At 47.6% G+C, this 12,351-nt stretch overlaps 1 protein-coding gene across 1 annotated transcript; it reads left to right on the top strand.

Moving 5' to 3' along the window:
- SLC35E1 (solute carrier family 35 member E1) lies at positions 1–12,337 on the top strand. Its single transcript, XM_090289881.1, has 6 exons — positions 1–476; positions 785–855; positions 2,903–3,040; positions 4,539–4,664; positions 8,540–8,785; positions 9,262–12,337. The coding sequence occupies exons 1-6, from the start codon at positions 71–73 to the stop codon at positions 9,490–9,492; spliced, it is 1,218 nt and encodes a 405-aa protein (XP_090146007.1). The 5' UTR covers positions 1–70; the 3' UTR covers positions 9,493–12,337.
- Positions 12,338–12,351: the final 14 nt, after the last annotated feature.

Here is a 12,351-nt window from a genome sequence, read left to right as displayed (position 1 = left end):
CCCTCCCGTCCCTGCCCCAGCTCAGCGTCTGGCCATCGAACGGGCGGGAAGGGGTGGCTGCTGGGGTAGGATGGCGGCGGCGGCGCCGGGTACCGGGGGCCCGAGCCCAGCTGGCGGCGGCGGGGCGCGTGAGGGTGCACGGGTGGCGGCGCTGTGCCTGCTGTGGTACGCGCTAAGCGCTGGCGGCAACGTAGTCAACAAGGTGATCCTGAGCGCCTTCCCGTTCCCCGTTACCGTGTCGCTATGCCACATCCTGGCGCTGTGCGCAGGACTTCCACCGCTGCTGCGAGCTTGGCGTGTACCCCCAGCGCCGCCCGTCTCGGGCTCCGGGCCCAGCCCACACCCGTCGCCCGGCCCGCTGCTGCCGCCACGCTTCTACCCGCGCTACGTGCTACCGCTCGCCTTCGGCAAGTACTTCGCGTCAGTGTCGGCGCACGTCAGTATCTGGAAGGTGCCAGTGTCCTACGCTCACACCGGTGGGTGCCGCGACCGGTCGTGGGGTGGTGTCCCACCTGGAACGCTGGGCTGGGAGTCGCCAAGGCTGTTGGCAGGGGAAGGACAAGCACGGGGGTCTCAGGGAGGGGTGGGGCTGAGAAGGGAGCTGAGGGCCCAACAGGGCGGACCACAACTGTTGGGTTAGGGGGAAGCCCCACAGAAAGAAAAGGGCTGAAGAGATCTGAGGGGCTGCCACGCTGTCCCAGTACTCGGAGGAGTGGAGACAGGCTCCCAGGGTGGATCCCAGGTCTAGGGCGGCCACCTTAGCGCCCCCTGCTTCTCTTTGCAGTCAAGGCCACCATGCCCATCTGGGTGGTCCTCCTGTCCCGGATCATCATGAAAGAGAAGCAGAGCACAAAGGTAACCCAGGAGGGCTCTGGGCAGGTGGGGACTCCAAGGGCTTCTTGAAGTTGCCCAGCTGGTGACGTGGTCCAGTTTCCTGGCTTCCTGTCGAATAAGGAAGTCAGCTTAGATGCCCCTGGTGGCCCTTTTGCTGCTAATTTTCTCAAATCACTCTGCCAGCAGTGGTGTGTGGGGTGTGTTGCTGAGTTGTCTTTCCTATGTGGTCTCATAGATGCTGCCCTCTTTCTCTGGTCACATTTTTCTCCCTGTCTGGATTCCCTACCCAGAGTATCTGCTAGACAATGACTTGGTCCCATCTTGGCCAAGCACTCATTCCCCATCCAGTGGAACCCTTGTGCTGGAATGGCTTTTTATTTCTTTGCAAAAGACAGCATGGTTAGGTTGGAGGTTTCGGGGGTCGAAGTGAGATGGTAGTCAAATGAGTCTGATTTTGGCAAAATTCATCAAAACAGCCAATAATTAAGAATGAAAGTTAAAATAACACATAGAATCCAGAACTGCATAAGGAAGATGCTTTGGGCACAATCCAGGGTCTGTTCAGTATGCCAAGCCAGGGTATTTCCTGGCTCATGGTGAGAGAAGCTGTGGCTTTAGCCAGAAACAGCCTTGCCCATGTCTTGAAGTGGAAGTAGAACTCCTGTTGTCCCAGCTGGAATCCATTTCATGCTGGACAGAGCTCCTCTTTTCTTTGTGGTTGGTTTTTGGCATCCTGTGTTTTATGTAACTCAGAGCAGCAGTACCCTGGATCAGCTTATAGAAATTGGGCCACCTCTGGCTGATGTTTATTTCAGCCTTTTTCCCTGCAAAACCTGGGTGTGCTCTGCTGCTTACCTCCAGGGTTATGTCAGATGTGACTTGTCTCCTGACTCGGAGTTGCCTGGGAGGTGTGCAGCCGCATCACTCGATATCACAGCAAGTTTATCAGGTTTCCCCGTTGTACAGGACATTGGACCCGGCTTGGGCAAGGAGCCGGAAACTTCACCCAGTGAGGGAACAGCAGGGAATGAGTTGAGCAGGAGTCTTAATAATGAGGGAATAAGTATGGATCCACCCTGTGAGCGAGATAAGGCAAGTCATTCCAGATCTTGGGGGAGGAAATTGGACTTGTAAGGGGAGAGTCATGTGGCTGAGGGCTATAGCCAGTAGTGGGGAAGCTGGGATTCAGAGCCCTTGCTCTGCCTGGGGAGCTGAGTGGGAGGGCCTCACCACCCTATCCTAAAATTTCCATAGTACTTTAAGCATGTTCTTTGTCAGAGAGATGAGCTGGAAGTCAGAAGAGCTAAACATCAAGAATGGATTCCATTTCTCCAGAAATTGGGAGCCATGTAGCCAGCAGAGCTCGGGAGCCATTCCACGCACCAGGCCCTAGAAAGCTTGGACCTTGTAGAAGGCCTCCTATCACTGCACATTATTCATTCAGTCAGCAGTTACTGGGAGCCTGCTGGGTGCTGGGCACCAGAGTAGAGCAGTGAACAAGAACCTGCCCTAAAGGAGTGCAGGTACACAGACGATACACTTACAATGGGTGGAGACCTCTGTGCCCAGGGACACTCAGCAGAGGAACCTGACAGAGTAGAGGGGTGCAGAAAGGTGAGGGGGGAAAGTTTTCTTGAAAGGCATGTGAACTGAGACCTGAAGGGGAGTGAGCTCTCCAGCTAGAGAAGGCATTTGGGGGAGTGGTCCAGCCAGGGGCAAGTACATGTTGGAAAACGGACCCTGCCAGCCTCATGGAGGACCAGGGTTTCAAACTGGTGTGTTGGTGGCTGTGGCTGAGTAGATCTGTGAGGAGCAGCCCCAGTTCGTGGCCCTGAGCAGGGGCTGTTAATGGGGGTTATAGTATAAGGAGTAGGTCTGCCCACAGTGACAAAGCCCTGCCCAAAGTACTCTGATAACCATCTGCCTTCCCCCAACCCCCAGAGTGTCTCTGTCACAACTAACACTTGTCCAAAGGGATAGTTGGTGTCTCTTTGATGAGGGAGGAGAGAGCAGCTGAGGCTTTCCCCTCAACTCCAGCCAATCAGTCCTTCCTGCCCTCCTCCCACAGGTGTACCTGTCACTCATCCCCATTATCAGCGGCGTCCTACTGGCCACTGTCACTGAGTTGTCGTTTGACATGTGGGGGCTCATCAGTGCTCTTGCTGCCACACTGTGCTTCTCGCTTCAGAATATTTTCTCCAAAAAGGTATTTAGACACTGTCTGTGGTATGCTTGGTGTTTTGGGGGTGCGTGGGTGGCATTTGAAAAAGTGGTGAAATAGGGATTTCATTGGTGTTGGAGTGAAAAAAATTGTGCTGTCCTTCTGCTGGTTTTCTATTTGTTGTTTAATTTTTAAAAAGATATTATGGGATTTTTTAATAATTTATTTATTTTTAGAAAGAGGGGAAGGGAAGGAGAAAGAGAGGGAGAGAAACATCAATCAGTTGCCTCTCATATGCTCCCGACAAGGGACCGAACCCACAGCCCAGGCATGAGCCCTGACCAGGAACCGAACCTTCAGCCTTTTGTTTTGCAGCGACAATGCCCAACTAAGCCATACCAGTCAGGGTTTTTTTTTGTTTTTTTTTTAATTAATTATTTATTTTCAAATACAAGCAAAAGTTTATTTAGCAAGACACAGAGGTAGGAAAAGTGAACCAGCTGGGCTGCGTGGGCTCAGGAAACAAGTTACAGAGTCAAAAGCAGGGCCCATGGAGCTTAGGTGAGAGAGGGAGAGCACAAAGGTACTCACCTTGTGGGAAGAAGAGTGGAAAGGTATGAGTGTGCTTCCGAGAGGGTGGAGAGAGAGAGAGAGAGGGCCTCCTTGAGTGGGGTGGAGAAAGGTTTGGGTGTGAGAGAGAGAGAGCATGCAAAGAGATAATATATTTTATTATACAATTAGCATATGCTCATTGGGAAAAAATAGAGAAAAGCGCAATGAAACAACCAAAATTGAGCACCTATTATGTGCTAGGTTCTGTAGTAGGTGCTAGAGATGAAGAATCAAGAGATGTGCCCATCTGCCCAGGGGTTTCCACCCTATTGAGTGAAGTCCCAGTACCCGAGTACTGTCCCCTAAAAAAGAACTATTAATGCTAAGGGTATTTTCTGCACAGTTTTTAGAGTTGTAATATTATAGCTACATTTTAGAATTTTGCTTTGTTCATTTACTGTTGTGACATTGCATTCTCCCGTATCATTAAAAAATATTGCTCTTAATTTCTGGAGTAATCACGCTCTTTTCAGGTACCACAATTAATGCAAATGCAGGTTATTTCCAACTATTCATTGTAAGTAACGCAATAATTCAATGTTTTTCTCTCAGGTTACTTCCTTATGATTGGTCTATAGTTCTTGGGTCAGAAGATAAGAGATCTTAGTGACTCTTGATATACTTTACCTGGTTGTATTCTGAAACAGTAATATACTAATTTAATGGATGTCAGAGTGCCTATTTCACTGCAGTTTCACCAGCATTGAGTGTTGCTGCTTTTGTTTATTTTCTTTACTAGGTCTTTTATGTATAAAACATTGTTTGTTTTGGGCATGAGCTGCATGTCTCATCATACATACACTTGGAGGTTTGGCAGTCAAGGTCGGATGTCAGAGTTAATGTACAGTCACTGTGTTTGGAGCCTGGGTAACTGGAGTCCTTTTGCCACTTACAGTGTTAGTTGGCCCTTAAAGAGATTTTCTCTCTTTAGGTATTGAGAGACTCACGGATCCACCATCTTCGGCTGCTGAACATCTTGGGCTGCCATGCCGTCTTCTTTATGATCCCCACGTGGGTCCTGGTAGACCTCTCAGCTTTCCTGGTCAGCAGTGACCTGGTGAGTTGGCCAGCACCGAGAACACACCCTTTTCTTGACTGGTTCCAAAGTAGGTGCTTTGTCAGGGAGTTACACCTCTGTATTGACTTTGGGGCATTGAAGGTCTTCAATGGCCAGATCTTTGAATACACAGCTCTCTGTCATGACTCAGGTTGTGTGCAGCTGAGGAAGTCAAGTGGGCTTCCTTTGCATTTCCTTTTCTAGCATGCTAGATTCCAGTTGCAGATAATAGTCACAGGTACACCAGTGGCATGAAAGAAAACAAAACTACCAGCATGGGGGACTTCTCTGTCCTGATAACTTGGTTCAGATGTCCCTTTGACTATTTTAAACTGTGCTTATTTCCTTTCTTGGTGTCATTTCTGTACATATTTCTGTGTACTCCAGTTGTAGCTGTAGCTTTCTGAGCACAGGACATAGTGTCTTCCCATCACCTGTGCAGGCCAGCCTCCAGAGAGTACCCTAGAAACTAATTCAGGTGACAGTGATAAGGAGGTGTGTGTTCTTCTTCAGGCCGGAGTTAGGGAGGAGTAAATGTATACTAGGGCTTAATGAGGTCTGACTGGATTCTTGACATTGGTCTTTAATCCTTAACACCACCTGTGAATGCAGTGGAGCTTATTTCCGGTTACCAGATAAGGAAACTGTGGCTCCATGTTCTAACTTCCCTTCCACATTGATTAGCTTTGATTTTTCCTGTGAATAACGTTTCATCATCAACCAGGACTACATAGTCTGTTACCTTGAAGTACAGGGCACGAGAGGCAGTTCAATGCTTCTTTCCTTTTAGTTACCATTTTCAGAGTAAAGAGTTAGAGCTGACTGCAAATATTAACCAGTAAATAAAGGGTTTTTTCCCTTTTGAGGGGGTGAAGGATGGTTGTTTTATTATTTTTTCTTTTTAGTGTCATTATGAAGTAGTGTTAATTGTACATGCTATTATTTTCATATTCCTGGCTGGGGTCCATTCTCTTGGCTCCCTGTCCTTCTAACAGCACATGACAGTCTTAGTGGCTTTTGATCCACCAGAATTTCCTCCTTTATATGTGTACCTTCAGTCTTAGACCTGCCATCAGCCACTCCTTGGGGAACCCGGTTGCTTTTAGTGGAAAGTGGTGTTTAGAAATGCAGTCTCAGTACCATGTGTGGTCACTGCTGTTGGGCTGTCATTGCTTTAAAGCCTTTGCAGTGAAATGCTTAGGAAAGAAGTATTTGGGGGCTGAAGGGAGAATTCATACCAACTTTCTAATTTCCACTTAACATCACAGAACTTATTACTGCTTTGATTTTTTAAATTTATATCTTTTCTAAAACATTTGGTTCCTTGTACCACTTCCTATTCACTTATCCTACTTCCAATTATCCACATACATGATTCTACTGTACACACACATAATTGTCTCCGAGTGAGAATCCCCAGGGACAACTGCAGGTCAAGCACTGAGAAAAGTTTAAGATTTCTGGGCAGCTCTGCTTGTCCTTAGAACATGTTCCATTGAAAATATACAGTGGGTCCTTGAATAATGTCATTTTGTTATAGCATTGATGAGATATTGGAACTTCTTGTTAATATGTCTTTTCACTTAAAGTCTCAGAACCTGTTGATGACATGAGAACTTACTGAAATACTGTGTTCTAAGGGCACTTGAAATAATTATTTTCATAATTTGTCTGTGTCAACAACTTATATAACTGGGTTCCTTGTGTTTCTTTAGTTTTTAAGCATTGCTTTCTTCCTCCTCACCCCCATTTCCCCCACTGAGTATGTCAAGTCTTTATACGATATGATATACTCATAACTTCCCTCCTCCTTACATAAAAAGCGACTCTTTAGGTATTTATAAAAGAGCAACTTGCTTTTTTTTCTACTCAGTAATATTTAGGTTTCTCTCATTCCTTTCACTGGCTGCATCATATTGTCGGTAGGTTTAGTATCCATTATCTTACACTGTCCTATGTTACAGCTCGTTGGCATCTCTGGGCACACACACACACAAACATGTATGTATAAGCTTTACTCTGATCTCTTTTCTTGGCTTTTTCTTGTATTGAGGGCATTTTTCAGTTTTCTTCTAGTGATCACCCTGCTCATGCTAACAGCAGCCCTAGGAGCACACAGTATTATACAGGAGCCATTACCCCAACTAGAAGCAAATGTCTGCACGACTTCGTGCAAGTCACCTAAGTGTATCTTGCTCACCTTTGAGAGGACGGCATGATCCCTCCCTCTCAGAAGGTGGTAGAGATGGAATCAAGCAGCCACCCTAAGATTGTTCCAGCTCCCGTCCTGGCAGGTCCACTGCTCTGGTGGAGCTAGCTGTGTCCTCCCACAGCCAAGGCCGGTGTGGCTGGGGAATTGGCCTGCAAAGAGTAGCTGCCACCAAGCAGCTGTGGCTTTGCTGCCTGACGGAACCTTGCTGGGTCTGGAGACTGCTCTGCCCTTGGAGCACTGGGACACAGTCGTCCCAGCACTGCTGTCTAGGGCACAGCCTGGGGCTGTCCGTGGCTGGTGTGCCATCTCCAGAGGTCGTTCACTGGCGTGGCAGCTCTACCTATACAGCATCGTGGTTCTCCTGCCTGGAGGACTGGGACTGAGGAGGGTGGGGAAGTGTGGAGGTTGTGCTATGTGGTTTGTGGCATCCAGCCCTGAGTAGATATAAATTGATATAGTGCTGGATATCTCCTGCCGCCTGGCCACAGTAGGGCCTACCTAGTTCTCCCCCATCTGCTGTCTGAGGGTCAGCCTGGGATCTTTAGGGTGTTCTATGATACACATACATGTCTGCTAGTGGTGGGTGATTGACTTCTTGGCCCCCTTAATCTGAGTGCATCATTCCAGTGACGGTCAGATGGTAACTGCAGTTTTGATAGTATATCACCTTCTTCTCATGTTTGTGTGGCTTAGAATTGTTTTACACCACTTTGGGAGCTATTACTGCATTTGATTCCCACAGCAGTGGCGTTGTGCAGACTCAGCAGGCATCATCCCCTGTTGCAGAGACAAGAAACCACGACCAGAGAAGTCAAGCAGCTGCCCAGGGCTTCCAGTGACAGGGCAGATGCAGAGCCTCTGGCTCCCCACCCAGGAGGTTCTTCATACCCTCAGGGGCTGCCTTCCCCAGGACCAGGACACACTGTAGAATGCACTGTGTCTGCTATGGTCTGAATGTTGGTGTCCATCCAAAATTCACATGTTGAAACCGAACCCCAATGGGATGGTATTAGGAAGTGGGGCCTTTGGGAGGTGAATAGATCATGGGGGTGGTAGGGCCCTTACCAGTGGGATCAGTGCCCTAAAGGGACCCCAGAGAGTGCCCTTGCCTCTTCTACCACTTGAGAACACCACAAGAAAACACCCCCTGTGAACCCAGAAGCCCACACCAGACATGGAATTTCCTTGATCTTGGGTTTCCAGCCTCCAGAATTAAGAAATAAATGTCTGTTGTTTGTAAGCCCCCAGGCTATGGTGTCTGTTACAGGAACCCTATCAGACTGAGACCAGGTCCAGAGAAGCAGACCTTACTCTGCTAACCCCAGAGCCCCTCACTGTCCAGGGATGAGGGAAGGATTTGGTTTACACCACACCCTGCACCCTTTGTACACCTGACTTCCACTCTCCAACCTCCACTTTCTCGGCAGACAGGGAAGGTGGTGATGGCAGTGATGACAGTAATGAGGATGATTGTAATTGTGATGATGGTGACGTTTAAGGTAGTGATGGTGGTGGTGGTGGTGGTGATGGTGATGACTGTCCCGTCATGTAGTGTCATGAGGATTAGAGGCTGTGTATCACACTAGAATCTACCTGGGTCTGCTCCCCATCGAATGACCCTGAGAAGCCACTCTGTGCCCCCAACCTCTGCTCCCATCTGTAGACCTACGTGTCCCAGTGGCCGTGGACGCTCCTGCTTCTGGCTGTCAGTGGCTTCTGTAACTTTGCCCAGAATGTCATCGCCTTCAGCATCCTCAACCTCATCAGTCCTTTGAGCTACTCAGTTGCCAATGCCACCAAGAGAATCATGGTTATCACAGTGTCCCTGATCATGCTGCGGAACCCAGTCACCAGCACCAACGTCCTGGGTATGATGACAGCCATCCTGGGGGTCTTCCTATACAACAAGGTGAGTTGGGGGTGGAGGAGGCAGTCTGTCCCCTTAACACCCAGGGAGGCACCAAGATATGATGGAGGGGAGAAAAGGGGCCTTGCCAGGAGCTTAGAGGCCCAGATTCTAGCTCCCAGTTTTGCCATACTGGTTTATGATTTTGACGCAGCCCCTCCCATCCTGGCCTTTCTTTTCCCACATTGATGACCTTGGCCCTTGCCTCACTCCAGCCATGGCTCTCGGGTCTACTGAGGTTTTGTAGGAATTTCACTCTCTCCCAACGTAGGCCCTGTTCAGGCCTCTGTAAGGACACAGAAAGGTTAACAGGGAAGACTGGTCCATTAACTGTTCACTGGCCATGTCTAGCCCTGCATGGGTCAACACTTGCGTCAGCCTTGAAGGGCTGCTTGGCTGTGGATCTTGAGCTCCCCTTTGTCTCATGTGCGTGTCCTGGAGAAGGAGCCAAGTGTTCAATTGCTCTCTTGACCCTGCAGACCAAGTACGATGCAAATCAGCAAGCACAGAAGCACCTCCTCCCTATGACAACAGGGGACCTGGGCAGTAAGGAGCACCACCGGAGCCCCCTGAAGAAGCCCCACAATGGCGTCCTCTTCCCCCAGCATGGGGACTATCAATATGGCCGCAACAACATTTTAACTGACCACTTCCAGTATAGCCGGCAGAGCTACCCAAACTCATACAGTTTGAACCGCTATGATGTGTAGAACCTAGAGGATGGGGGGGCCATTCTGCAACTCCCCCCACCCCAATCCCAAGCAGTACCAGAAACTTCTGCCAACCAGTGAATGTAAGCCTAGCCAAGGAGACAGTGCACAACCCTCAGAGGACCCTGGGGTTCCTGGCCTCCTGGAGCATCAGGATGCCCTCCATGCAGTGAGGACCACCACCCTCATGTTACTTCATGCTCTTCCTACCTGGAGTCAGTCATCTGAGGGCGGCAGCACTACGGAGATCTTGGCCAGGTTTTATTTTTCTGTGTGGACTTATTCCCCAAGTCATGTATTTCAGAGTTCTTGTTCTGCTTCCCAGATAGCATTTCCAGATGACCCCCTGGAAAGGTATAATCATGAATACAGACCCTGGAGTGGGCAAGATAGACTTAGTTTCCCCATCAGCCCTATGGCTGTTTGCAGTTACTGGCAAGCACTCCCAAGTGAATAGCTATTGCAGTTGGCATTAAATTCTTAGATGCTGATTCTTTGACCTGTAAGTCAGAGCTGTGTATTGGGATCCAGAGGGAAAGGTGTAGCAGGGCATTGCTCCTCTCAGAGCAGTAAGGAGACTGCAGGGCTGGGAGAGGGGTCATTAGAAAATCATGTTCAGTGTTTCAAGTTCTACTTCTGCCTTTTTTGTCTTTTCTAGTGGATCCTCACTGCTGTGATGATTTCAGAGGATGTTGGGGAGATGTTGATTTCAGGGGGATCTCATTTTTGTAGGGAATGTTTTATAGTTGTGTGTATTTATACCTTGGTCCCCAGGAGGGGATGTAGAAGGACTGGCTTATAAATTGAAAACTGTTTAGTTTTTAAATGTTTAAAAATGAGCAAAGTTCCACTGCTGATGCCTGTCTTGACACATACCAGCATTTGGTAGAAAACAAGGTGTTGAGAAGCACCTCTCAGATGACCACAATCACTGAAAGCAGAATAAATCAAGTATATCATCTCAGTGGTTTGTGACAGATGAGAGCAGTGCTTTGATTCCATGGCCTGTTCTTGTGGTGTTTACACTAGGGTCTGAATCATGTCCTGGTGAAGAGGAAAAAGAGGCAAGCACCAAGCTGGGATCTGGTCAGGTCAGATGCTTTGGTCAAGAAAATGTTGGTTTTTGCAGGTTCACATCATGATGACCTGCGTGCCGAGGTCCAGGTGGGGGTCTCTTTCCTGGCATCATGAAGGACTGAGCCCTCCCTCCTAGAAAAGATTACTGGCTGGGTTGGTGGGTCCTTGGTGATGGTTGCTTTCTTCCTTTAGCACCGTCCCCAACAGATGGGACAGGGGTCATACTGTACCTCCTGGTGAGCGAGACATTTTCCTGCTCAGGGGAAGTGACGTAGCTTATGCTTGATGCTTGGTTTGTTGTTGATCATTGGGATTTTACATTTAAGAGGTTCCATTTTGTCAGCTCACATTGGGCCACTCCTGGAGGGGTCTCAGATGCATTCTGGCGTGAGTTTATGACCACCAGCCTCAGGACTCCCTGTTTATTGTCTGCTGTTCACTTGCTTTCTAATTACTTTGGCCCCTTGTTTCAAGATGATTGCTATGTGAAATCCAAAAAGGCAATCCTGAAGGGCGTTACTGGTGATGAGCTCAAGAGTGCCTTCGCCAGAGATAGTCAAGTCTATAGTTGAATTTTTCTGTTGAATAACAAATGGGGATAATTTTGCACTGCAAAGATATTATGGTGGTTGTCTTTATAATTATAGTAACTGGCTCCTTGAACATATAATTGAACTCCAAAATGAATTATGCCTCCATCTGGGTTTAATGAAATTTCCAGTATTGCTGAAATTTGTATATTGGTTTGTTTTCCTTTTCCAGTGCAAGATCTGCTGGTGAGGGGAAATGACTGGTTTTATTATGGTTTATAAATTAATAAATAGGATATTTAATTCTGTACATAAATTCACAGTAAGTACATACACTGGAATAAATGAGACAATCATAGTAGATCAAAGCAAAAGACAAAGACATACTTTGGAGACTTGACAGTTCAGAGGTGACAATGACCCATAAGGGCTGGTTTTCAGCCACTTAGCAGCCTGGTCTGCCACCCCTGTCCCACACTCCCACATTCACATTTGCAGCTGCTCTTCTCGCACTCCTCACGACTGGGATTTGTGGCAGAAAGTTCAGTTTGCCTGTTTGTAGTGTGGTATGGTCTGCAACATTACCCCAACTCCTTCATTTTACAGAAAGGGAACCTAAGGCTCAGAGGGCATTTTTGAATAGTGTTTTGATCACTGTGTTGAGACTTGGTATAGAATTTTTAAGCACCATATTTTAAGTAATTCGTCATAGGGAAAATAAAACCCCTATTACAAAGGAAAGAAGCCAGAATATGTTCCAGTGAAGAAGCACTTGGACTTTCCGAATTTTGCTGTGTATTTGGCACAGTATGCAATAGGCCCTTTATTATCACTGGGACATAACCATACCTGGTTTGTTAAGGGCATAACAGCCTTAAGGGCAGAGAACATTAAATTATTAAAGGATCTGAAAATTGTGAATTTTTAAAAATTGTCATGTTTTCAAAACTTCAGTGCTACCAACTTCTGTGGGAATGACACTGTATGTTCATTGATGGCATTTACCAAAAATAAATGATGGTGTCCAGGGAATTGAGACTGGTCCCAGTTTGTCAGTGAGAGTCTCTTTCTGAGTGACCCTGTCTTCAGTGTGCCCAGCAACAAGACGAACAAGAGGTAGAAAGAGCAACTGACCTGGTTCTCTTATCTGGAGTATTGCAAACTTTTTTTCCCTGAGCCAAATATAGCACCTGTGATTTGTGAATTTATGAAATAGTAGAATAAAACTATAGAAATCACGGTGTGACAGTTA

This window comes from Furipterus horrens, unplaced genomic scaffold (genome assembly GCF_987537825.1).
Source record: "Furipterus horrens unplaced genomic scaffold, mFurHor1.1.pri manual_scaffold_10, whole genome shotgun sequence".
In the NCBI taxonomy this organism is placed as follows: domain Eukaryota; kingdom Metazoa; phylum Chordata; class Mammalia; order Chiroptera; family Furipteridae; genus Furipterus; species Furipterus horrens.
Note: the sequence above shows the minus strand (reverse complement) of the source record. Positions and strands in the feature narration are given on the sequence as shown.